This window comes from Echeneis naucrates, chromosome 24 (genome assembly GCF_900963305.1).
Source record: "Echeneis naucrates chromosome 24, fEcheNa1.1, whole genome shotgun sequence".
NCBI lineage: Eukaryota > Metazoa > Chordata > Actinopteri > Carangiformes > Echeneidae > Echeneis > Echeneis naucrates.
The window spans coordinates 5736727-5762726 of NC_042534.1; the positions used below are offsets into that span (position 1 = coordinate 5736727).

A 26000-nucleotide genomic window follows, 5' to 3' on the forward strand; every position below is an offset into this window, starting at 1 on the left:
GCCAAATCCTACAATATCTACAACAGGTCGTCTCATAAAATCAGTTTAACGTGAATCCTTAACTAAGTCCAGAGGCAATTCTGAACAGAAACTCAGTGACTGACACTTGTGAACTCGCGCGAATGACGTGTGTATGTGTAAGAAGCCATGACCCCCCACACACGTTTGAAGAGAATAGATTTAACACTGATGGGATTGGTAGACTGCACAGTTGAACACAGACACACCTTGACTTGACAGTTACACTCTACATAACTAGTCTACCAGCTACACTAAACTGGGCACTGACTCATTCACATCTTTTCCATCCAATGCAAACTTCACAAAACACAGATATTTCGCCCCTTCCCAACCCAACCCCACCCCACCCCACATTCTAATCCCACAATTTTAGCTACACTTGTAACAAACTTTTATCAACACAAAAAATGTTCAGAAAACTCCACAATATACAGTATGTATAGATTCTACATCTCCTGCAGGAAATAATCTCATAAATAAAATATACAGACCAGCAACTAAAGGAACGGTATCAAACTGTGGTCAAAAGTGATGACAAAGGTTTTGTTTTGTTTTTTTTTTTCCAAGAAAATATTGCACATCAAACACAAAAGGTGGATATTTTCTTTATGCCATGCTCATGTTCTTCTAATTTTTTTTTTTTTTCTTTTTTTTTTTTTTTTTATTAGGGTCAGTCTGGACTTTTTTTTTCCCCATCCTCGTCTTCACAACCTTCCTCTGACAAACATGCATCTCTGTGATTTGGACAAATCACACTAACCTATATAATAATCTCATAAAATCAGAGACCAAACCAGAGCTGGACCAAAGTTCATAGCTTAGGTATTAAGTAACACTTCCCTCTAGGACCATTTTTCCTAACCTTAGTTTTAGCAGATAGATATTTTGGCACAAATGTTTGTGGTAACCATAATTACGTAAACCTATTGTTATTAAGCCTGAACATTACTGCCCTTTTGGAGACTTTGGCTCTGATCTCATTCACATAAAACCCCTTACAGCTAGCAATGTGCCTAATCCAGCCCATACTCCTATCAGATGGCCCGGCTGTGTCCGTAGTTTAACATGAACACAAGCTTCACTGCCTGAAAGAAAAATGATAATAAACCAGCTTTTCAGTGATTTCAGTGTCAGCTTACTTAATGAACAGATTTCAATAGCTTCATCCTTCATTGGAGTTCTGACTTCAAAGATTCAGTGACAATGATTTCAGCTTAACTGTTAACTTTTTGTGGTTGTAGCTGTTGAGTTAAACAGTACTACAGCTTTGCTCCACACCTGCACACCTGAAGTAACACTTAAAACACAGTGAAAACAGGTGGAAACAGACATCTGTCAATCACCCTAGTCTCTCTTTACAACATTTACAGGACTGATACATATTTACACAACTTTTGAAGAGTATGAAATGGCATAGGTGACATATACAAAAATATTTCCTGTACCTTGCTTAACATGTTTAATGTGGTCTTTAAGAGCAGGGAACAGCCCCAACTACATACTCACTTCACAGAAGTGACAGCAGGTGACAAATCACTTCATGCCACAGGTTAAGTTGTTCAATCTAGGCCTTGGTGACGTCTTTGTGCCCATGTCACAATATGTAGATATTTACCTACGTACAGGATATGTTAGTCAAAACTGTTCTTTACATTGCTCCCACTCAATATTTAAATTCAGTCATCAGTCTCCCAAATAAAGTAAGTAAGTTGAAATCCATGTTGACAGGGTACGGAGATTGTATATGACAAACAATGATAATGTTAAAATTCATATCTGAATAGACAAACAACAAAATACACATATAAATTAATCCATGTAGCAAGGAACATTTCTTTTTCCTTCAAAGTCCCAGAAAACCATGTGGAAAAGATGCAGTTCACCTCCTATATTAACTCCTTGACCTTCCCATGTTTAACAGTGACACACCTTTCACAACAGTGAAGAGTGTGAACTCCTAGTAGTGCTCCTAATGCGTACGCCTATGCCTCAATTCCAGCTAAAATGCACTGAGCAGAAGGAATGGCAGAGAGCAAAATCAAAAAGTCCCTCCTACCCTCCACATGTCAGGTCATTTAGTAACATTCTAAAAGCAAAAGCAGTAATAATGAAGTGGTAACCGTTTCACTGAAGTTTTGTACAGCAATGGATTTTAGTGCCCAGTAGTACCTGTGCGCTCTGGGGAAAAAATATCTTTGATCTCCAGAATATGGTTTTCAAGTATTACTGCTGCCTCGGTTGAAAACTGCACTTTAACAATTCACCTCCCAGTCAACAAATCAAATATCATGTCTATAAGCTTCTTCTCATTAAAGCAGCATTTATTTGCATGATGATCACCAAAGCTCAGCTCTTTGGCCTTACATGCATTGCAAGGTGCCACTGACTTCCCGACTGAGTAATTCTGAGGGCATCCTTGGCAAACGCAGCCAATGCTTATTGCACCATTTCTAGTGGCAGCATTGAGTAGTGCAGCATGATTGTATCTCTTCCTGTGACGAGGGCTTATTTTACACTTCTTTCCAAACGTATAGTTTACTAATCTCAAATGAAACAACTGTGCCCCTTCGACAGATTGCATTTATATCCCAGCTATAACTCAGGGTAAGTAGAGATGGGACATCTCATTTGAGGCGTTGAGTAACATTGGCTAAAGCCACTGCAAAGGCCTGAACAGCAGAGAATGGATACTGGAAGTCCAGGATGTAGGCGTTGCCATCAATCCTACCAAACTGCATAACCTGTATGAAAACACAAAAAATAAATAAATAAATAAATTAGCACAGACTACAGGCAAAAAGATACTATGGGTGACATCCTGTCCTTGAGCATACTGCATTTCAAATCAATCAGTTGTTACCTGTCTGCCCTCCAGTTCAATTTGGAAGTTTTTGGCAGACTCTTGTGTGACACGTCCACCAAAATCCAGCTGGTAAACCTGCGTAGCTTCATTCCATAGTGGCTGCTTGTTGGCCATGACATACACAAAGCCCTGGCTGCCCAGCCCTCTGTCCTCCTTCTCATTGGCTTTTCGACATTTGATCTCGTCCAGTTCACTGGCGGCCCTCAGGTTCCTCTTACTTTTCCAGCCCTTTTTACCACTCTGGCACTGATTGAGAAGTTCATCCCCACTGATGAACAGCTCAGGCTCACTTTCTGAGCTGTCTTGGAACTCACTGTTGGCAGTGGTCTTACTCAGCTTCTTGGCCTTCAACTGCTGCTCTTTCTGTCCCTTCAGCTTCTTCTTGTCCCTTCCTCCGAGCCGTGGACTTGAGATGAGGGAGTTGAAATCCCCCAGAGCTCTGCCCTCCTTTTTCGACTTGTTGCCTTCAGCCAACGGTGGCACATTGGCTTCATCAGTCCGACCATCTGGCCGCTTCCGATTTTTTTTGCTGAATTTCTCTGACCTCTGTGGCACAGGGCTCTCAGTCAAAGAGAGCACTTCCTGAAAACCTTCCCCAGCCTCTGCCATGGCTTCTTGTAATCCTCCATGGCTCTGCAGTTCTGCTGGTGGTGGTGGTGGCGGGGGCGGCGGAGGAGGAGGAGGGGGAGGAGGAGAGAGGACGTTTTTGTCAATTGTCATGTGGGATACTTTGGGTGGGAGTGGCACTGCAGGACTGGGCATCGGTGGGCAAGAGTTATAGGTACCCCAAGGCGTGTGCAGGGCGATTGGAGGGATGGGAAGCCCAGAACAAGTGCTTCCTCCTGGATACATGGGTGGAAGCGGGCAGCAAGCTAGGTTTGCCAGGTTTGCAGGGTAACCTGGTGGTAAAACAAGGGTTGCATCCTGCTGTGAGAAGGGTACAGGTGCCACCACCTCCTTTGGGGAGGAGCAGGGGTGTGGTGACCCTGGGATTGGCTGGAGCTGGGCTCCAGAATATGCTGTTGCTGCAGGGTACTGGAGAGAGATTTGGTAGCCTGCAGCCGCTGCAGCAGCTTGAAATGATGCAGCACTGGGGCTGGTGGGAGACTTTGGAGAAAGAACAAAAGGCAGCCTAGAAACATCCAGGTGCTGAGCTGGGCTAAGAATAAGTGGATGTGGTTTGTGGGGTCCGGGGGGGCCAGTGGGGTTCAATGTTGCTGTCCGTTCCTGAGGAACCCACACCTCCTCTGTCGCAGCTGGGTCCCACTGATAAGGGGGAGGGCGTTTGACAACCAGCCCTGATGCATCATTTCCTCCTAGTGCCAGATGCCTCAGTGTCTGATTAAGTGTTTCATCCTCAGTAAATGCTGAATTAACATAATCAGCCCTGTCTCTGTTACTTCCTCCTCCTGCTGCAGTCCCTGATCCTTCAAGAGAGCCAAGCAGGTTGTAAGAGGACTGGGAGGCCAGAGGAGTAGCACTGTTGGAGTGAACAATAACTGTGCTGTGTGGTGCCCCGTTCCTGGGTGGAAAATCTTGCCTAATGATAGTTCCTCCTGCTATTCCATTGGCACTCCCAGGGGCAGTACCTCCAACACTGGATCCACTGCTACACTGACTGCAGGTGTATAAGGCTGTTGGCACCCTCTGCTGGATTGAGGTTGCTAGTGCACTATTTTTGGCCTTGGGAGGCAGTGGTCGAGGCGGTTCCAGCATCTGGGAAACTTTGAGAGCAGCCTCTCGGCTGTTTCTCCTGAGAGTGGCATGGATCAGACTGCTGTCAAGCCTCTGTCCAGGATTCCTGCCAACAGCACTGTTCTGGTTGGCTGTGTCAGGGTATGGGGGTGGATCTCCGCTGGGTATGGAATAACGAGGTGCTGTGAGCCTGTTGAGAGTGGCAGAGGTATAGGGCTGTTGAATCTTCTTGTCAGATGAGGATGATGAAGAGGTGACCCTGAGAGTGGCAGAACTGCCAGGTCCTTGGAGTGAGTACACATTCTGATTACAGACAAGGCGCGTTCGTGGACGACATACTTCTTCCACATTCCCACTGCTGTCAAATGTTGTTATCCTTTCATAACCCAGTGGCGTAGGGTACTGCGCTTGTTGCTGACCTGAAGGATAAAGAGGAAACTCTCCCTTCTTCAGAAAAAGGTCACTAGGGGGAGGGGTCCCACTGGTTGCCCCTCCTGTTCCAGAGGCAGCACTGGAGGCTGCAGCAGAAGCTGATCCTGAGGCAGCAGCAGCTGCTGCAGCGGCCACTGCAGCAGCCACTGTTCCTGGGTAGGGAGGCGGAGGGTTCATCTTGCTGAGCTCTAGAGGGGCACTGAACACCACCGTATCACCTTCAGCTAGCTGTGGCGTCGGCCGAGTGGTTTTGATTTTCAGCAGATGCTCATGTTCACTCCCGGCTGATCTCTCAACCACTAAGTCAGCAGGTGGATGCGGAATCTGGATCTGTAGCGCCCCTGGCTGGAGTTGGTGTATAGCTGCACCTGAAGGCTGTCCTGATGACATAGAGGGAGCAGGGATTTGAATCTGAAGTTGCTGTTGAAGTTGATGGTGGTGGTGGTGTTGTTGTTGTTGTTGCTGCTGCTGCTGCTGCTGCTGCTGCTGCTGCTGTTGTTGTTGTTGTTGTAGTATCTGGTGCTGAGGCTGTGATTGCTGTTGATGATGTATTTGTTGCTGTTGCTGTAGTTGTTGCTGAATTTGTTGATGCTGCTGTAACTGTAGTTGTTGCTGAATTTGTTGATGCTGCTGCTGCTGTAGTTGTTGCTGTTGCTGGAGCTGCTGCTGGAGCTGCAGCTGGAGCTGCTGTTGATGCTGATGCTGCTGCTGCTGCTGCTGCATGTGTTGAAGCTGTTGCTGAAGCTGCTGCTGTTGTAAGTGTTGGTGCTGGAGAATCTGCTGCTGTTGTTGAAGTTGATGTTGCTGATGAAGCTGTTGTTGGTGATGCTGAATTTGCGGTGGGTGGTGCTGCAGCTGTTGATGCTGCTGTTGCTGTTGTTGATGGTGATTTGGTTGTTGTTGCGATGGATGATGAGAAGGTGGAGGTCCCACCATTAGGCGACCCATTTCAAGCCCCCCGAATATGACCTGCCCAGGACTAGAATACCTGGTGGGAACTGTGTACTGGGCTGTCAGGATGGTGTCCTGACTTTGGTCTGACCCACTGGCTGCTGCTCCAGCTGGGGTTGTTGAGGGATTTGTTAAGACGTCCAATTGAACATTTTGATTTGCTAAGAGCGACTGGACCAGACCAATGCTTTGAGCTGGGGACATGGCCTGGGCAGGACTGTGAATCGGGGCAATAGGGATGTTGACAGTGCAGGGAGGGTTGTCATCGGCACCACCAGCAGGACCTGTGACAGGCAGGTCATCTTCATCCTCGCTGAAGACATTTGGGCTGAAGACAGGCAGATTTATGTAGTCCATGGAGATCTTGCGCACCTCTGGCAGGTAGATGGTCATCTGTCTGGGCTGCAGATGGAGGAGGCTCGTCTTATAGATGACTGAGGGCAAAGGGGCAGGGAAAAATGAGAAAATACAAGATAAATACAAATTATATTCACGAGTCACAAAATTTAATTTACCAGAAAAAAATAAAGAGTTGGCTTGGTTACCTGCACCCAAATTGGTTGGTAAAAATGTGGCCAAACCCACAATCTTGAACTTTGTTCCCCAAATATTGGATGTGACCTGAGCAAGGTAGTTTTGCTGCAAGACAAGAGTCTGATTATTTTCTATAAACATATAGAAAATGAACGCATTTTAGAGTGCATCATTAGACAATATTAGTAACGAAAGCAACTGATAAGCAACTGACACCCTGCCTCCAAGACCATTCCCATCTATCCTGGACAAACATGTACCTGAATCCATCGGTGACAGCACTAGAGCAAAAGTGGAACGGACTCTTCACTGGCATCCCACCTAACCAACACTGCCAAGGGATTCAGTTACTTGAGAAAGTAATTTGGGTCCAAGACTTGACTGTTACCTGAGTGATGTCATCTAGAGGAAATTCCCTCCGTGTTAGACTGGGTGAACCAATAGAGGGTTTCCGTATGGGTAACCTTGGTGACCTGGAGATCTCCTGTGTAGCACGGGACAGTTTGGGCGATTTTCTGGGATCAATGTTGATCCTGTTGGTAAAGGGACAAACTAAGTCTCTACAGAGAAGGTAGCAAATAAAAAAGAAAGTTTAGGCATGCAATCAAAGAAAAAACTAACGTAGATCATTCCATTAAAATACTCCATTGATTTAAAGGGTTAAAAAGGAAACTTAAGATTTAAAAATTCATCAGTAAGGGTACAACATTGTTTTGGACGGAGAGACTGCTGTTTGTAATTAGGTTAAAAAAAATCCATTAAATAATATTAGTCATTGATGACATGCTGGTCACAAACAGGGCAAATGTCTGGCTACCTGGGCAATTTGGGGGATTTGCTGCCCCTGGATATCTTTGGAGATTTCTTGCCGATCCAGTCATCACTCAGCTCAATGTCACTGGAATCTGAGCAGTTACAGCTGTCGATCATTGCAGATATCAAACTGTTGCCATATATTTCCTCTGAGTGGGAAAAAATAGGACATAAGAAGAAGAGAATGGAGTTACTTTTGAGGACATAGTTTATCAATGTGTAGTTCTCAACATAAACTTTGTTTGATTCACTAGTCGTCACATACAACACCATCACTGCTTCTGGCACTGTGATCAACAAATCACAGATCAACAAATATAAGATGCTCCTTAAAAAAACTGGCATATATTATAATAAAGCTGCCATTGTTTCAGTAGCTTTCAATTCTTTTCTATTCCCAGATTTGTAAGGAATTTTTGGACCACTCCTGCTCTCGTTTAGGTCAAGTTAATTATTTGATGGGCATTAAGGTTAGGTTCATCAAATTACCAAATTTACTAAATCAGAAAATTAGTTTTTGCTAAGTTAACACATTTTTTTAGGTTGCTAATATGAAGGAAGGTCAGTTTCACCTGTTTTCCCATCTGTCTTGGGGTCCATTATGACAAATTCTGGACGCAGTTTGCTTATTCTTCTGCCCTTGAGGATGGGCACCAGTCCTCCTAGATATTCCAGGTACAGAGTGTAGCAGGGTCCCCCGACCTCAGGGTTATCCTCTGTACGTTTCATGGTGCAGTGCAGACGTTCGTTCCCAGCTGTTGGGTAGCTAACAAAATCACGCATGTTGTTGGGATCTGGGATGGGGGGCTGGAGGAAGAAGCATGAGGTTATCGTCAGAAACAAATTTTACATTTCACTGTCAATTTGCACAGAGGATGCTCATCTTAGTCTTATCTCACATCATCTCAGTGACATTGATGACACTGGGTATAATAATTTTCCTGGAAGCTTGTTACTTCTATTTCTATAGTTTTAATGTCTCAAACAACCTCCTTCCTTGTGTGGCTACCTTGATGGTGGGGATGAATGCGGCAGTGACGTAAGAAGAGAGGCGGGAAGGCATGGTGAGCTTGGCAACATCTTTTTCCTCCTTCACTGCTGTGGCAATGCCCTGCTGGCAAAGGAGCTGCAGGCTGGCAACGCGGTGCTCCACTCGCACAACGTAAAGCGCGGGGCCACATGCCAAGAACAGTCTGGAGTCACGGTGGCCCCAGCACAGCGTGGTGATCGGACGCTACAGAATAATACATTAGAGGTATATTAGAGGGTGCACTGCATACTTTCACAAGGTTGATGTCAAGTTATCTGAATACAGCACTATAGATTAGAGGACTTGATAACCAGGTTTAGTTCTGTTAGAGATCGTCACCTGTGCTGGTGTGTCCAGTGTGTAGATGTGTTCACCCTGAACATTGTAGAATTTGACAATGGCATTCCTGGTAGAAGGAGGACAGGATGGGTCAGCGGAGAGAAGTGCCCTCTCCATCCCTGCCACTGCCAGGAGGTCACCCTGTGAGCACCACTGGACCACTACATCTACAGAGGACAAGGCAATATAATTTCTAATTGGTAGAAAAAAATAAAGAAACTAAGTATACATTAACACATCCACATACCTTTAAGACCAGTGCGAATGAGAGTGGGAGAGAGGTCGTCATAGTTGTTCATCAGGCTGATGTCACCGGAGGTGAAGCTGACTGTCAGCAGTGGCTTCTGGCTGTGCACTGAGAAGAGACATAGGACAACACAGACCGACATCTTAGGCACGAAATGTAGGAGAAACATGTACAGCACCAGCAGCACAACAGACGTCATTTGCAAATGGCTCCTCTCCATTCCTTTACGTACACATTTTTTTCAAGTAAAAATGCCAAATACTGCCGAGTTCCAGCTCGTCAGTCATGAACATTTGTTGAATTGCATTTGTTATGGGGGTGCCTCCTGACAACAATCCCTACACTTTCTATTCAAACATCAATGACTATTCATTTAGATAGTCCTGCAATGAGCCAAATACTGATCAAAATAAAATATCCACATATCTGTTTTGTTCTCATTGTAACAGTTACTACTTCCTTAGGCTAATTAGCTTACAGTGGGTGCCACATTAAATCATATAGGATGCTGCTGTAAATGTAGAGTGTTGTATTGTGCTTTACAGTAATAATAGGTCATCATCATATGTCATGACAGAGACCAGCCAGCAGAGGAAGAGGTGGTCTGGTGTTTCAGTCAGGCTGTCAATATGAGAGATAATTTCTATCATGTCCGATCTATTACTATTGACTGGTTTAATTAGTGAGTTAGAGTGCAATCAGTGTTACAGCTAAGGCAAGCACTTTTCAGCTTGAGCACTTGGCCCACAGTGATGAGAGGAAAAAAAAACAGAGAGACACAAACTCATAGCTCTCAACAACAAAAAATAAAGATTAAGAGAATAGTTTAAAACAAGGTTGTTACATGGGCTGGTGTAGACAGTGAAAACAGCAAGAGGGTGGGGAAAGCTAACCATGTGCATGTCTTCCATGGCTCCTATCTCAGTATGATAGATGCACACCAGACAATCATGCATTTGCATTATAATCCCCAGATATACTCCCAGATTCACTTTTGACTGTTCCTTCTTAATTCTGTTAGACCATTAACAAAAATATATCAATATCCAAATCCAATTCAATTCCAAAAATAAGTTAATTAGAAGGGAATGTACAGGTGACAAGCAACTTTTTTCCCCCATATTTTCTTCTTTACGTTGTGGATGTAGTCTGCAGTCTGCTGAGGCCAAACAGGTCCTAATGCCAAAGATAGTACGCAGTCCACTCTGGCATCAGGGTCAAGTACCAGCGTTATACCCTGGACATAGCAGGCAATCTTTTTTTATGAGAGTCCAGAGGGTTTTTAAAGACGGTGCGATTGAGAATAGTCAGAAGAGATTAAAACATAAATTCAACAAAAGACCCCACCCCCTCCACTCCCCAGTGCCATTGATGCACACATTATACTGTGACAGCTGCTACTGTTATGGCAACCTCTGCACTATAAAGAGCAAACACAAGATCCAGTGGCAATGTCTGGAGAGCTGTTTTTCATTGTGCTCCCCTTTCACCTCCCACCCTCCATCTTTCATCACTGCCGCCTACTCACCTTCCATTTCACACTGTAGCTCTAATGCATCTCTCGCCCTGTGCTTTCACAAGTGGTAGCAAAGGCAAAGAGACTTGAATTATCCCCTTCCCGCTTCTTAGGCTTCATCAAACAGCTTACCTTATTTGGTGTGCCTGTGAGATAGGCATCACAAATTACATACATTTCTATCTATAAGCTTCATTGAAGCTTATACAGTAGATAGATAGCTACACACACACACACACACACACACACACACACACACAGATTAAACACCCAACAAAACAGTTTTCACTGGCAAATGGCTGCAGGTATCACGATGAGAAATTCATACGGTTGAATTAGTTATTGTACTGAAGACACAGTTGAACATGCTTGATGAACTGATGATTTTCTTTTCATTACTTTTTAATTTATCATTTCTTATTTCTCCTTTCTACCTCATTCACACATTGATGTTGATCTAATGCATTGATTAAGGATTCAGGCACAGTTTATGTTATACAACTGCTCCAGAATCTTAAAAATAGATGTGTATACCAGAGGGACTAAGGATACTAATGATAATGTAATGCTGGCTATAATTTGTGTCCCCACCTGGTTCATTACTGAGAATATGTTCCCCTTCCAATTGGACAAAGAACATGGGAAAGAATTGATGGAGCAATAAAGATGGAGAAAAAGAGGGGGAGCTCACAGATGGACCCACATCTGCTATCTTGTACATCGAGACTGAAAAAGAAACGACTGGACTACCACACCCAATATGAAAAGCAACATAAACTGAGTGGGCTCAAACTAGGGATGTTGTATCATATGATAAGTGTCTCAATCTCTAAGGCACCAGGAGGCACCTGTAGAAACTGACTAATAGTCTCCTAGTAGAATCAAAACCTGAGCAGCAAACCTTGAGGTGGGGAGTAGTCATCAGTATCTGTGTCACTCTCACTGCTGTCCTCCACCAGGAAACTGGGGTAGTTCCACGACATGCTGACAATGCCGTCCGATTCATGCAGCAGTATGTGGGCCAGCATGCGTCCATGGCAGTCCATCACTATCACCTGTCCGTCTGCAGTACCAAACAACACCTGGGACAGAAAGAGTGAATGGTAATTGGGCAGGAGGAGGAAATTGTGAGAAAATGGACTCAAAGTTCAAAGACCATAAAGACAGAAAACCAAAGATGGAAATTGAGTCAAGAAAAATGCACATTGCAAGAAAAACAACTTGGAGAATGGACATAAATGGCCTGAGGGTGAAAAACCAATCTGAAAGACCAATCTGAACTGACCATGTAATAGCAAGACAAAAACCAAAACTGCAACACATTCAAGACATAGATACTTGCTGTATCTAATTTTCCTCAGGGTCTGTCTCTGTTTTCTGAATGACAAGTCAGCATACTAAAAGTGGCAAAATGCAAATCTAAAACTTCTATATTAGTGTTTAAAGGATGCCAAAGGGTGTGGGGTGAAGTCAGGGGGCACACAATAACTCTGGGGGGTATATGTATGTATATGCCTGTTACCTGTTGATCATCAGGTGTCCAGATACCACAGGTAATCTGGCTTTCCAGGTTGATCTCAGAGGACCAGTGTCTCTGTCCGCTGACTGATCCCACCAGGACAAAGCCATCACGGTAAGAGATGAGAGCCTGAGTGCCATCGTGGGACCAGGTGAAGTCGCTTACCTATAGGAAAGAAGACAATTGAAAAAAAAAAAAAATTAGATGATAGATAACTATGCTAATTAAAATTAATAGTAGTTACCAGGTACATCTGCCTTTGTATAAATCTGAGCTGCTATATACCATATAGTAGGGTCTGATGTTAATTTTAACAAAATTCCATTATTCCAATAGTGAGACAATTGTTAAAAAAATATTTTGATAGTTGATTGATTCTTTAACACATTCTTGGACAGCTAAGATGGCAACTTCTACTCTTGGGAGCGATTTTGGGAATTCATGACAAACTGGTCTGTATCCATTATAGCCCTGTGCTCTCACTTTAAGAGCTCCAAAGATGAAGACAGCAGTTTCAGAACAGAACAGCAGCTTGTAGGAGCCACTAGTGAGACATTTACGCTTTTCATGATTTTTTTTCTCTGAAATGAATAGTTTTATTCCAGTGTTGCCAAAGATCAGCAAATTGATGAAGCCTAGACATCTTACATTTCCTTTAACAACTTATTCTAAATGTTAGTAGCAAATGGCTAAGTCAGTCATCATATTTTGGGGATGTGCAAGATTACTACTTATTTGGTGCATCTGCTGCTGGTGTGTTTTGCTCCTATTACTGTTGTACAATGCATTTCTGATGACTATTTATATTCGTAAGATAATTTTGCTTTCCATAGGCTGCAAAGTAGATTACTAATGATTTAGAAGATGTGTCTGTGTAATTTTATCCCACCTGAGCACCACGATCATTGACCAGCTCAACAGACCAGCGGCCTTCATACTGGATCCAAACAAAGATCCCTCCATCTGTATCACAGGTGGCCAGTTTCTGGAAGGGCTCATTCCACCGCACCAACACCACCTTAAAGACACAAAAAAAATAAAAAATAAATAAAAGGGGGAAAATATTCTGTGCTCTGCATCCTCATTGCAGCCAATGTTTCTGCGTCTTGCAGGGTCTGCTAGTCAAATATTTTCAGATTATAATGTAAATTATATGCCAGATTGTGTTGTGTGGAGTATGGCAAAGAATATCTGCCCTCTTGTAACACACAGATAATGTTAGACATACAAATTAACACCCTTGACCAAGACACTCAACTCTCAACTGCAGACTTAGTGTAGACTGCACTAAATGAGAACATCAGATGAATGCCTAAACTGCAGGAAGCAAAATCCAACTTCCCACATTTCAGTGATCTAAATTTAGCATTAAACCAGATGAAAATATATGACAAAGTGGGTTAACCTCATTTTGAAAAAGCCACAAAGGAGCTGCTAATATCTTGAATATTAAAGACAATGAGATTCCATTATTCACTTTTTCAAACGGAAATTTTCTGTGTTTTTCCTGGTTTGTAATTTGATTTTAGTGGGTAGTTATTTGTGTGTTTGTCTTTTTTTTTGTTGAAGGCAATAGGTTTGCTCAGAAGTAAAATTTAGAGATTGCTGAAAGGGAAATCTCTACATTTACCAAGAAAATATAAGTCTCCTTATTTGCTTTCTTTGCATTTGTTTCTATGTGTAATGGTGTATCTACCATACATGAAATGTTACAATAAACTCTACAACCGCTAACTGCAGTCAGATGTACGGGTTTCTAAGTTTGCTCTGACATCTGTGGATAAAGAGACGGATCAACATTAGGGTTGGTGTTGTGTTGACCACTGGTAGAGAGCAATATAGATCAAACTTCCTTCGTCAGTGTAAGCCATCTTAAAAGGCACCCTTACAACTCCATCCATCCCCCTTTCCTCTTTGTCTTTATCTGTCTGGTCTTCGGTAGCGTGACTCAGCCTATTCCCAGAGGAATAATCCTAAGCAGGGAGCAGCTCTGCTCTCACTGAGTGAAGCACGTGGGCTGTGCACACTCAAACACACAACACAGGGCAGGTTTTAGCGGGGCTTACACTCTCTGAGTTAAAGTCCAACAGATCAGTGGTTGAGAGTTGGATAAACCAGCTAGTCTTGTCCCTTTTCCCCAAAGATCATCCTCCCCTCACCCCCTGCAGGATCTGCAAGATCCAGCAGAACAGGTGGCATAAAATGTGGGTCTATGCAACAATTTTATTTTCCTCACAAGTATACACGCACAACTGGATTCAAAATATATTTCTAGTCAGTATTAACAATTTCAGTGTTGTGTAGTTTTGGAGGTATACTGCTAGACTAGAATAATGAGTTCCTCCGCGAATGTCAGAAAAATTTATTTCCTTTTTAAATAAAATATTATACTACGCTGATTACGCGCCATGAATGAAGAGCAGTGGTGCTATATTATAATCAATCATTGTTTAAATCAACAAACTGACAGCAAATTCAGCAGGTCACTGAGTAGACACATCGTTTCAATATTACAGTAAATACTTGCAATGTTGTTTAGTTAATGATTACAATGGTGAGAGAAATTCCAGGTTTTTGTTCAAATGGGTGCATTTGCTAATGTTACATCAAGATGGTCCAAATGAAGCATAAAGGAAAAATTTTTAATTTTTTACCAAAACAACTTTCTGTGCAGTAATAATATCAATGCAGTAAGTCTAGTGACCAATGACACGCACAGTGCAATTCCCCATTGATCACTGTCTGATAGTGACAGTTTTATCCTTTGTGAGCACAAAGAGATCTGTCTCACATAAACATGTTTGTATGAAAACAGTATGTGCAGACCTGAAGTGTACCAAGAACACAGTGGTATTCTTTGCTCTCCTGTGTCTGCTCCCTCAGCAATAAGGTGTCCTGTGAGTCAGATTTACTGTGTTTTCACTCCACTCCCAGTGGTATAAATCCTAATGTAGCTGTATATGTGAGTCTCAGCTGGCGAGCTGCAGAATGAGCGACACAGTTAGGCCTGGCCTGGTATGGGTTTGCAGCTAAGGTTTCTATGTGACTGAGCTGGCCATATTCACAGACCATTAAATGCCGTGCACTGAACACAGAAGTGCACTGATAGGCTTCAGCCAAAGTACTGTCAAAGATAACAAATTTTAATCTACAAGGATCTCATTGGGGGAATCGGTGTTATTACACCATCAATGCAACGCCTACAACCTCGGGAGAAAAAAGCTGATTTTACAGGCATTATTATACAATATCATTCAGGTCCATCTGGTGTATACGCGAGGCTTAGATTACATAGACACTTCAGTCTACATTTTAACATCATTTATAGACTATGCACAGCTAACAAAGGCCGGCCAAAAAGAACAATATAAAAGATTTTGGCACAGGGTTTACACACCATGTCTTATATGTGAGCACACTTATCTGTAGCCCTATAAACGTGAGAATAATCTGCGTGAGTGTGTAAATTTAACTCGGTGTGGAGATTAGTGTGGGTCAGTGAGACATCCTGTGAGGTGGACACCTGAGATGATTGTGATCTGGGAGATCAGACATCACATGGAGACAAGCGGAAGAAGCATAAAATGCCACAAGACAGTGAGAGGCCAATGAGCTCATTGGTAAAACAGTGCCAACTCACACCTGCTAAAAGAGGAAGAGTGGACATGTTTCCAATCCCTTTAATTCTGCCCTTGGGCTACAACATGCCCATTGATAACTTTTGCTTGAAAAGTTGGCACTGTCTTCACTCCTGCGGTGCCACACTGTTGTCACTGCAGCTTTAGTTGCTTGCTGGGACACAGACACTGAGAGCTGAGCTGAACCCACCAACTCTGAGGAGAATAAATCAAATCTGGGACAGTTTCGGGTTGCACTGTAGTCAGCAGAAGTAAAAGGACAATGTGGCAATGCATTGTCACTGTGGTGCAATTGTGACCTCATAGGTCCATGGCAATGCTAGTATCTTTCATGGAAGACTTTTTTTTTTTTTTTTTTTTTTTTTTGCAATATTACTAATAAGCAGACTGCAAAGGGAGTGCCAATACTCAATTGCTGATTGTTTTTGCTCATATCATACATGCAGACTACACACTGATTGCCTGCAAGATGAAAGTGAATTGTACCTGTAGTGCCATGAGCGTTTAACAAAGAAATTATTCTTAAAAAAATAAATAAATAAATAAATAAAAAAGCAAGGTTTCCTCAGGTTCCCCTACAACTTGCATGAGAGAAAGAAGTATGGAATCCATTAATTAGATGTGTTGCATAACGAGATAAACAGTCACTCCAGTCTGCCAAGTTGAAGAGTCATTTTGCATTTCTTGGATATGTTTCTATATGCTTCATTGATCGGAACGTCAGTGCAATGATGATGAGCAGGGAAATGTGCAAGTTTGTGTAAGGTCAATACTGCATAGCATAAGGTACACAGTGCTGAAAGATAGAGAACAGAAGAGCAGAGTAAAACCAATAGAACCCAACTACGCAGATATATCTGTCTGATCCCTGCCAATAAACAATATTAACAGGAAAAAGAAACAAAGAGCAGTCTCCCTTTTGAAAAATATTTTCTGATCAGACAAGTACACCTGGATCTGAGGAGGCAGTCGCGTTCAGGTGTTATGCAACATATCCTCTCAAAGGATGGATTAGCACACTAAAGCCATTTCCACTAAGCACATTTGGTGAGACTATTTTAATGCAATGGAGGGAGTCATATGGTTCTCAGACCTGATAAGGGCCTCTGATGTCAAGAATTCAGATAAGGAGCAAGCAGAAGAAAATACACAAAAAAAGGTTGATGTGTAACAACAAGGTTTTGACACGCTAAGGCGAAAAATACAAAATTGTGATAGGGACATCGCCTTGGGAAACAGATAAGTGTCTGGATGCACTTGGTGGGATGGATGTGGAGTTGAAAACTATGAAACCAAAGTGGAGCACAGTCAATTAAGGTGATCACAAACTTTCTTTGGCTTGTAGTGCAGGAGAAATTTTGCTGTGCTTCGTCTGTCTTGCAGTCCATAATAGTCCTCCCTAGTTCTCCCTGCCAGTTTTAAAGAGATGCTCAGGTTTAAGATCTGTGCAAATTTTTGCATGTCCCCCTTACCAGAGAGATACATTTGTTTATGAGGCTTTGCCAGGAAACAAGTCACACAGCACAACTAAAATTTGAGAGGCAGAGGAGAGAGAGAGAGGAAAAAAGGAGTTATTTACTCAGTCTGATCTACTGGAATCAGTGGCATCAGTAGAAGTATTCATAAACCTCATGAAGTTTAAAAGTCAAGCATTTTCAAAATACCACAGCCAAAAACTGAAGGAAAAACCAAATAATATTATAAGTCTTGAATGCCTGAATATTACTCAAAACAGTCTTATTGCATTGTTGTTGTAATAGTATTAGGCTAAGGGATATCTGATTAGATATAATTCAGGGCTCAAATCGGAAAGCCACAGTAGCTGCACTGTGAGTTCAACATACATGATGAAATGCTAAACACAAGCTGGTTCCCTGGGGTCGCACACTCTGTTGGATTAGGGCCTTAGGTGTGTTGCTTTTATCCTTAGCAAGAGTCTGGATCTGGCCTCTTAGGGAAAACCAACAAGTATGACTATTGCCCTTGGGAAAGAATCCACCTATTAGACTTATGGGAATGGCAGCAAGGTTTGTATAAGGTAACTATAAAAACTGTTGTTTACAGACACACAAAAAAATTGTCTCATCCATCATAATAAAAGTTTTCAGTAACAGCAACTCACAAGCACAATGACATTTGACTTGAGTGTTTATTTTTACAACAACGAAACTGAAAATATCTTCCCTCTTGTCACTTAATGTTCTAATTTCTAGGTGGGGGAGGAGGGGCTTTACTGTGTGTTCTGATTGCAAGCAACTTTTACTTACTGCAGCAAACACAACCAGAGGAAATGATTTTGTCCATTTTAAGGGTTAAATAATATCCAAAATAGATTGTTACATATAGCATAAGAAAAATTAACTATTTCAGTTGAACATATGTCTACATATGCCACTATAACACATTGTCTGTATGTGCATATAATCCCACAGCGGTGGAACTTTCTCTGGAAATGAAAGTGATAAAGCATAAAGCAGATAAAGCATTTGTCTGTGGTTTTACCACAAATAGCACAGCTAGTGATGCCATACTGACAACTTTCCTGATACCTCTGCTCCAGCCAACTTGGTGGCAGTCATTGTTAAGCCTGTCTCAGATGTTCAGCTCTCATGGACTGAATGAATGGACTCTGAGTGACTAGCTGCTTACAACCACAAAGCAGTGGTTTGTCAAAAGAAGCATTGATCTATTCTGATGCACATGTCAGAGGGAGTATTTTGGCGCATCAGAAGTATAGAGACATAAAAAGACTTAAAACTCACAGCTTTTATCTATTTTTAATTTTGTTTTAAGTGTGATGCAAACTACACACCTCAGGCAAGAGGTCAGAATCTTTGTTTAAACATAAAAATAGTATCTGAACATTTCATTTTTTTCAAGTTTAAAATATTGATCAAATAATAATGATTAATAAAAACAGAAAACTTAATCACTTCTTTGAGACTAAACTAAATTAAGTTATTATTAAGTCAGTTTATATTTAGCCCAGATTAATACCAAAATTTCAGATTAATTTATGATGGACTTGACTTTATGCATACACCAATTAGTACATGAATACTATCTTTTTCAGAAATGTAGCTATATGGTAACTGTAATATGCTGACAATACACCATCGATCTGAGCATTTCTCTGAAGCAATCAAGCATCATGAAAAACACAAAGCATTGAATTCAAAGTAGAGTGACAGTCACAGTGAAAAGATGGCGGTGGGAGACAGAACAAAAGATCATGGCACCACACACATGCACTTTGTTCCCTTTGAAGCTGTTATCTTGTAATTATCTCTATCCCTGGCTGAAGAGGAATTAGACACAGAGGAGGACAAACCTTTATCAGAGATGTATCACAGGCCTTGAAAAATCTTTTCATTATCTGAATATCATGAGAGCTTTCAAAGGAGACTCGGCACAACATAACAATGTAAAATTCCAAGTACTTTATAGTGCCATCGGGGCCAACCGTTTTAGCGTGGGGTAAATGCAAATGTTTATTAAAAAAAAAAAAAAAACTCAAACCCTTCTCCCAGGTAGGGGTAGTACCACACTCTACAAGAATACCACTGTCTACTTACCCACTCTTTTCTTAACAGATGTCTGATTGCTTAAGAGCCACCCTGTACTTTATTATATTGCCTGTATTGGGTGAATTCCAAAAGACATATCCCTTCAGACACTCACTCACATTAGAATCATGGGACACTCAAGTCTATACATCAAAAGCAATAATGGCCAAAAGGATACTGGCATGAGTATTGATCTTGGCAGAAGTCGACGGCTTCAGAATAATTTTATGTTGCATTTTCTTGTGTGTGCTCATTCATGACATGACTTGTGCTCCTCATCACAACAAAGTGTTCAATGACAACACTGACATTCAAAGGACAGCACCATTAGAGGAAATGACTGCCTCTCTACTGCTGAGTAGACAGCTTTTGAAGACATGGTAAAGTTATATAAATGCCATGACATGGATAAGGTTGGCTTGATGAGAGCTTTTCCATGATTTAACCACATTACAATAACTTGACAGCACTAGAGAGTATATACCAAGCTCTTGACTTTTATTTTCCTCAGTTTTGGACCATACAACAAACAGTATTTTGCCCTCTCCTCGTCATACATACGTCACCCAGAAGCTCTTTTGAGGTCTGAGGTCATAATGATATAAAATATTAAAATGTAGGAGATGCTGAGTTAAGTTTAGCAACGTGAAAACGTGACTAAAATTAAATGCATGTGTAAAATGAGGGTATGTTAGAGTTGTGTAAGTTTTCACCTCATCTAAACTGCATGGACTAGAGCAAAAAGGTACATTTCAGCACTTGGATCATATTCAAGCGGGCAGAGTTAAATGACATTTCTGCACTTCAGTCACTCTCCGTAGGGATTCATCCACTCTCCCCTCAGCTGCCTTGTGGAATGCTGACACAGCACCTTGCTCCATCTGACCAAGAGTTACGCCCACTCAAAGAAATAGCACAACCTGTGTACAATCTTCAATTTTGCCAGCACTACTCTATACTGACTTTGGAGGATATTGTCATGTTAGCAATAAGAGTAATACCAGGGAGTGGTGCACTTCATTGTTTTGACTGATGTGCAGCGGAGCGATCTAATACAAGGATGTCAAACCATCAGCAACTGAGAGGATGCAAGTTTTACTTTCACATGAATACAAAGTAGATTTCATAGATTACTCTTGTTTTAGTAAATCACATGGAACTGTTTGTTGTAGACAAAGTCCAAACACTGAGTCTAAAATGGCACAGGGTTTGGGTTATTTCAGCTTAAGCGAAGTGTCTTTTAAGCAAGCCACATTAAACACTCATTGATAGATGCCAGCCCCTAAGCAAGTGCAGAACCTAGCAGTTTCCAGGACATCAAAGGTAAGCACCTTTTAATCTACTTCAACATATCGTAACTACATTACAGACATTCTGATTTTGCTTAATTAATGCTTCTTTAATATTAAGGGGGGATCAGAAATAGCATTTCCTCTTTTTTTAGTTCTCTCACCAATCTCAATACCTTCGCTGAAACTGGCGAATAATGGTTGGTTTGGTTATTTTTTTAATTGAAATTAATAACATGTCAAGAACAATTTGTTCTTGATATGTCCTCTACTTCACAACCGTTTTTGATTGATCTTCTGGTTAACTTCTCGTTATCCCTCTTACCTCACTGTTGTGTCCTCTGAGGTTGAAGTTTACTCTCTGCGGAGTGGGCCGGTCCCGTCTACAGTGGCTGGATGTGAATGTGACCCCGACAACTCCTCGGCCATTCCCGGTAGCAAGCCAACCCTCCTCGTAGTAGCGCTTCCTGCACACCGGCTTCTCCTTCTCACTTTTGGGCACCCGGCCCTTCCAAGACAGGCACAGGATGTTTGAGTCGCTACAGAGGACAGGGCCATGCTCCACAGCGGCAAACATCCCTGCAGCTCTCTACACCCCCGTCGATAAAAACGGTACCAGGTGAGAGGTCGGAGGTTTTTCGGAGGGGTCGGTACCGTTTTGAGTGCCTCTCCCCCACTGAGGTTACTGGTTAGGTGTTGGATGCGAGGCAACAACAACGGTGCATAGTACTTGTCTCGTCGATTTGCTATACAGATTAAAGGTGATCAGTGAAAACTTCTCCAAATGCACAAATGAAGTCTGGGGAATGGCGGATTTTAGACCCAAATGGGCTGCATACACAACAAAGGCACTCATTCAAGTCATTTTGATGTGTTTGATCAGTAAGCTGCCTCGCTGATGACGTTTCAATGACAAGGCAACAAGATTAGAGTATCGGGTAAAATATTAAGAAATGGTATGTGGGAGATTCCAGCCTCATGTCACTTCAACAAAAGCAAACAAAAACGTGTGTAAAACTCACAAAGAGGCAACGAATCCAATCTGTCCAACATGTCCCAGTGTTTCCAGTCAATGAGAGTAAATTTCCAGCCCAGTTCAGTGAGATATTTGTGGACTCCGTGTGCCCCTCATAGGACGCCGGCCTCCTGTGGATGAGCTGGGTCTCCTCTCCATCACGTCAGCGAGCCAAAGAGCCGTCTGTTCCCGGCAACGTCATCACGTCGTCTCACCCCGCCTTGGGGATCCCACGGAGGACTGCGAGATCAAACAAAAAATAAATAAATAAATAAAAGTCGGTAACAAACACAATTCATATGATAAAAATGAACGAGAATGTGCTTATATTAAAAAAAAAAAAAAAAAAAAAGACAAAAATTTTAACACAAAACGGAAAACGCTCACCTGCCCGCCTCCAGCCGTTCGTTTAAATATTAATGCGCTCGCCTCACTAACCGTTACTTATGTTTCCCCGGCAACCACTTTGGCTGGAGCTTTATCCTGCTCAGCGGAAGGATATTTAACTAATAGCTAAATTATTTAAAATCACCATGTATCATTTTAGCTCTGGCTTTATTAAGATACGCTGATATAACAAGGCGGCCTCCCGAGGCTAAACGGGGAAAACAAACTGTAAAATGGTGGAAAACAAGACGGGGAGGTAAACAACAAGGTAGCGTGATAGTGAGAGAGCGGAGAAATGAAATTTAAACGATGACAATCCGCGAAGCCCAAAGAGGTCCAGCAGCAATATGGGCACTAACTGACGGCTACTCACCGCCGTCTGACGACCAAACGACAAATAACGGACTTTTTACGATACAACAGAAATTTAGATGAAGTTGTCATTATCATAAAGGGAAATTATATCCTCTAAAATACCAGTGAGATTAAGAAGGCAAGAGTGTAAGAGCATCTAACACAGCTCCAGCAAAGGGAGACAAAATATGCCAGTCTCTTGGAGGGTTGGCATTAAAAAAAAAAAAAAAAAAAACAGTGATACAAATGATACAAAAATGATGAACACTTTAGGTGAGCTGAAGCCTGTGAGGTGATGCCCGAACACCCATCACCATGGGCTGAACGCTAGCCACGGCCAGCCGGATCCTGGATGTTGAATCCAGACAGTCAGCCCTTTGGGCTCGGCAGATTGAAATGTGTAATGCGGCGGGGCCAATCTTCTTTCTGCACTAACATAACAAGGACACCCGGGGAACAGTGCTACCACTGGCTTCCCGTGCTGTCTCCACCACTAAGAGCAATCAGTGATAGCTACCCGGGCTAATCGCCCTGCTAGCTAGCTGAACCTGAACCACCATCGGCGGGGAGACTGGCTCCGTTCGACCGCCGCTGGCAGTCATCGCTAACAGGCTACGGCTAGCTACATTAGCAGGCTGTTCATCCTAAGGTTTTTATATCATATTAGCCCCCAGCTACTCAAAATAACCGCAACCCAGTGGTGCGGAGGCCAACGTGGCAAAACAACATCAGACCTGGCGCCAACAAAGCCGAGAGAACCACGGAGGAACGGGAGAGAGCTCACCACGGCTGTGTTGTTGTCTCCTCCGCCGCCGCCGCTGCTTCCTCTGCCCGCAGCCAGCTACCGTACGCTGACTGGGCCCGACAGCCGGGCCACGTGACACGCACGTGATTAAGCCAATTAAATTGTCACCGGCTCGGATCAATAAGAGCGCTGCGGTGTCTTCGCTCCAGCCCGATCTCCTTAGAAATGGAGAGACACTAAACCATCAGCCTACACAGAGATATATCAGAGCCTGCACACACAGCCAGTTTCATAGTATGCTTTGTATGCCAGTTCCTCATGTAAAAAGTGTATTGTTATGTTTTGTTATGTTATACTGTTTTACAGCTATTGATTTCACTCAGAACTACAACATTGATTTGGCAGCTTTCTCACTAGTTATTTTGGCAGTCCAAAATATAAATAATAATAATAATAATAATGGTATATAATTAGGGCTTAACATACCAGGAAGTACATAAAGTTGTCACAATTTTCTTTTCATTTATTCATTGTTTAATTAGTCTTTTGAATTTACTGTACTGATATGATAGACTATTATTGTGAATGCAGTGCATCCAGAATTATGATGTTGTGACAGGTACAGGTTGAGCTAATTTTAACATCTATGTCACATAAATTTGGAAGAGGAAAAATGTACAATAGTTATTTATTATCAATGATTGAACAGAGACAAGGAAGATGAACACGGTGTTGAGGGAGAAATCTGTATGTATAAATAGCATGTTTAGCTGTAGCAAAAATCAAACCAATGTCCCTTTAAACTGGAGATTCCTCCACTAAATTTCAACATCACTCATACTGACATGCATCATTACATCATGAAAGTTCCCCCTGGCTTTCAGAGGAGTCACATGTCAAAATCCATTTAATACATACATATTTCCAAATTAAATTTGATTTGGTCACATTTTTAATAAACCTGCTGAGGGGATTGGACAGCAGAGCTGCCTCAGATGCACCTTTTCCTCCGGTACTGCTGAGGGCAGTACGCAGTCGGCCGTCCTTATTTATCTCCTCCTCCACAAACATGGCCGCTCCCATGGCTTTCAGGCGAGAAGCATTTTCTCTGGCAAGGATACTAACAGGAATCGCACACTTGGTACGGTAACGATCGTTTGTCTTCTTTAAACTACAGTCTACTAATTTAACTTTTTTTCCAAGGGGCAATGAAAGTAGATGGCCAGCGAATGTCTCATTTTGGTGACTGACGGCGGGAGTAGCATGGTAGACAGACAGCAAATGTCATCACTCAATGTCCACTAATGTAAATTCATTTATTTCCAGGGACCAAGAGCTTCGGGTAGCTGTTTGGGACACAGGAAATATGATGTAATCAGGTCGGTAACCGCTTTCTGCCTTTGTGTGGTAAGACAGTGCAGTTTGTTACAGCCCTTTGTCGTTTCTAATTATGTCTTTAAATTCTTAACATTTCACTCAAAGCACACACGTGCAGCAGGTTTGGATTTACAGCAGTATATATGCTCATTCATTAAAAAAAAAAAGGAAAACATAATTAGAAAAACGCATTTTGTTAATGTGTTTAATGTACCAGAAATTAAGCACTGCTCTGTGTCTGCAGGTCCAATCTCCCTCTCACGTCCAACACTTTTTTCCACACAGCAACAGTGTTTTCATCAACAACTCCAGCTGTAAGTTCACATTGAAATATCTTTATTTACCTCAGACTGCTTTAACAGGCCAGTGCGACGCATGGGATCAAATGTGATTTTTGTCTTGTGTGTGTGTATCATGTTTTCCTCTGACATTTGTGTTTCCTTGTAGATCACAGTTACAGAGGAGCCTGATGAACTGTTCCAGAGGGTGTCAGTTTTGGTAAAAGGTCACGACAGGGCCGTCTTGGACAGCTATGAGTTTTTTGCCACCATGGCAGCTAAAGAGCTGGGCATTACCATCAGCAAAGTGTGAGTTGAGGTTAAGTTGCTTCTGCTATATAAACCTGTTAATGTCATAGTTTACATTCATATTTTTCTCTGCAACAGTTATGAACCTCCCAAGAATATAGAACGGCTTACACTCCTTAAGTCAGTACACATCTTCAAGAAACACCGGGTCCAGTATGAGATGAGGACGCACTACCGGTGCATTGAGGTGAGAAGCTGCAGCAAAGTTTAATTTATTGCTTTGCATTTTAATTGAGTTTGGTATTTTTCTTGGTGACCTAGTGTATCTCTCAGCCTAATGGCATTCGTTGTCTTACTTAGACCAAATCCATTTATGGAAATGGTGGTAAGATCATTAGTCTTCAAAATGCTTCATGATGATTAGCTAACCAGTTTAATTTGGCCCTTCTGTTTTGTAGTTGTCTCATTTAACAGGCTGCACGGCTCAGACATACCTGGAATACATCCAGAGGAACCTTCCTGAAGGTGTAGCCATGGAGGTCACAAAGGTGAGCACAGAAAAGCCCTGCCCTGTCTTAATTATGCATTAGAGCCAGATTTCACTAAACCTGTGAACCACAGATGAAGAAAAGAATTTATTCCCCTCCTCTTGTTGTTGCTGTCGACAGACCGCCATGGAGAAGGTACCAGATCACATCCTTGAACCCATGTGGAAGGAAAATACCACTGATGATAAATCCAGTCAGTGAACGCAATGAGGAGCAACACATGTATACTGGATGTCCTTTCAAGATAGAAATGACATGCTCTGTATTTAGGGAAACATTAGAAATAAATGACTTTTCACTTTTTGGGGCCTCCTCAGCCTTTCTTCATGTGTAGTTTAAGAAACATCATCAAAACAGACAGAACAGGTAAAGATCATCTTCAGTTACAAAACTTGTACTCATTTCAAATCACCATGTAACATCCTCTTTAGGCACTGGAAGTTGTTTTTAATGTCCTTTCTGTGAAAAATCAATGCGGCCTCAATAATATGTTTCTTTACCCAATAAATTGATATTCTGTACATAATGAAAACTTTAATTGATTTATACTATGATGTTTTACTGTAACTATCAGCCATGATAATAGACAAGGTT

The 26000-nt window shown here is 42.1% G+C and overlaps 2 protein-coding genes across 2 annotated transcripts; one reads left to right on the forward strand and one right to left on the reverse strand.

Annotated features, from left to right (window-relative positions):
* Nucleotides 1-534: 534 nt before the first annotated feature.
* On the reverse strand, nucleotides 535-23051 carry tulp4a (TUB like protein 4a). The gene is given in 17 exon segments (XM_029496813.1): nucleotides 535-2762; nucleotides 2882-5050; nucleotides 5053-5097; nucleotides 5129-5342; nucleotides 5931-6396; nucleotides 6508-6601; nucleotides 6885-7029; nucleotides 7314-7458; nucleotides 7882-8116; nucleotides 8319-8543; nucleotides 8679-8845; nucleotides 8926-9033; nucleotides 11343-11523; nucleotides 11964-12125; nucleotides 12850-12978; nucleotides 20779-21708; nucleotides 22994-23051. Coding segments are annotated over 16 exon segments (4854 nt in total). The 5' UTR covers nucleotides 21031-21708; nucleotides 22994-23051; the 3' UTR covers nucleotides 535-2645.
* A 967-nt stretch (nucleotides 23052-24018) lies between these two features.
* Nucleotides 24019-25921, forward strand: mrps10 (mitochondrial ribosomal protein S10). Its single transcript, XM_029496847.1, has 7 exons — nucleotides 24019-24095; nucleotides 24281-24333; nucleotides 24576-24645; nucleotides 24779-24918; nucleotides 24997-25105; nucleotides 25317-25406; nucleotides 25527-25921. Exons 1-7 carry the CDS (start codon nucleotides 24024-24026, stop codon nucleotides 25605-25607), a joined length of 615 nt encoding a protein of 204 aa, XP_029352707.1. The 5' UTR covers nucleotides 24019-24023; the 3' UTR covers nucleotides 25608-25921.
* Nucleotides 25922-26000: the final 79 nt, after the last annotated feature.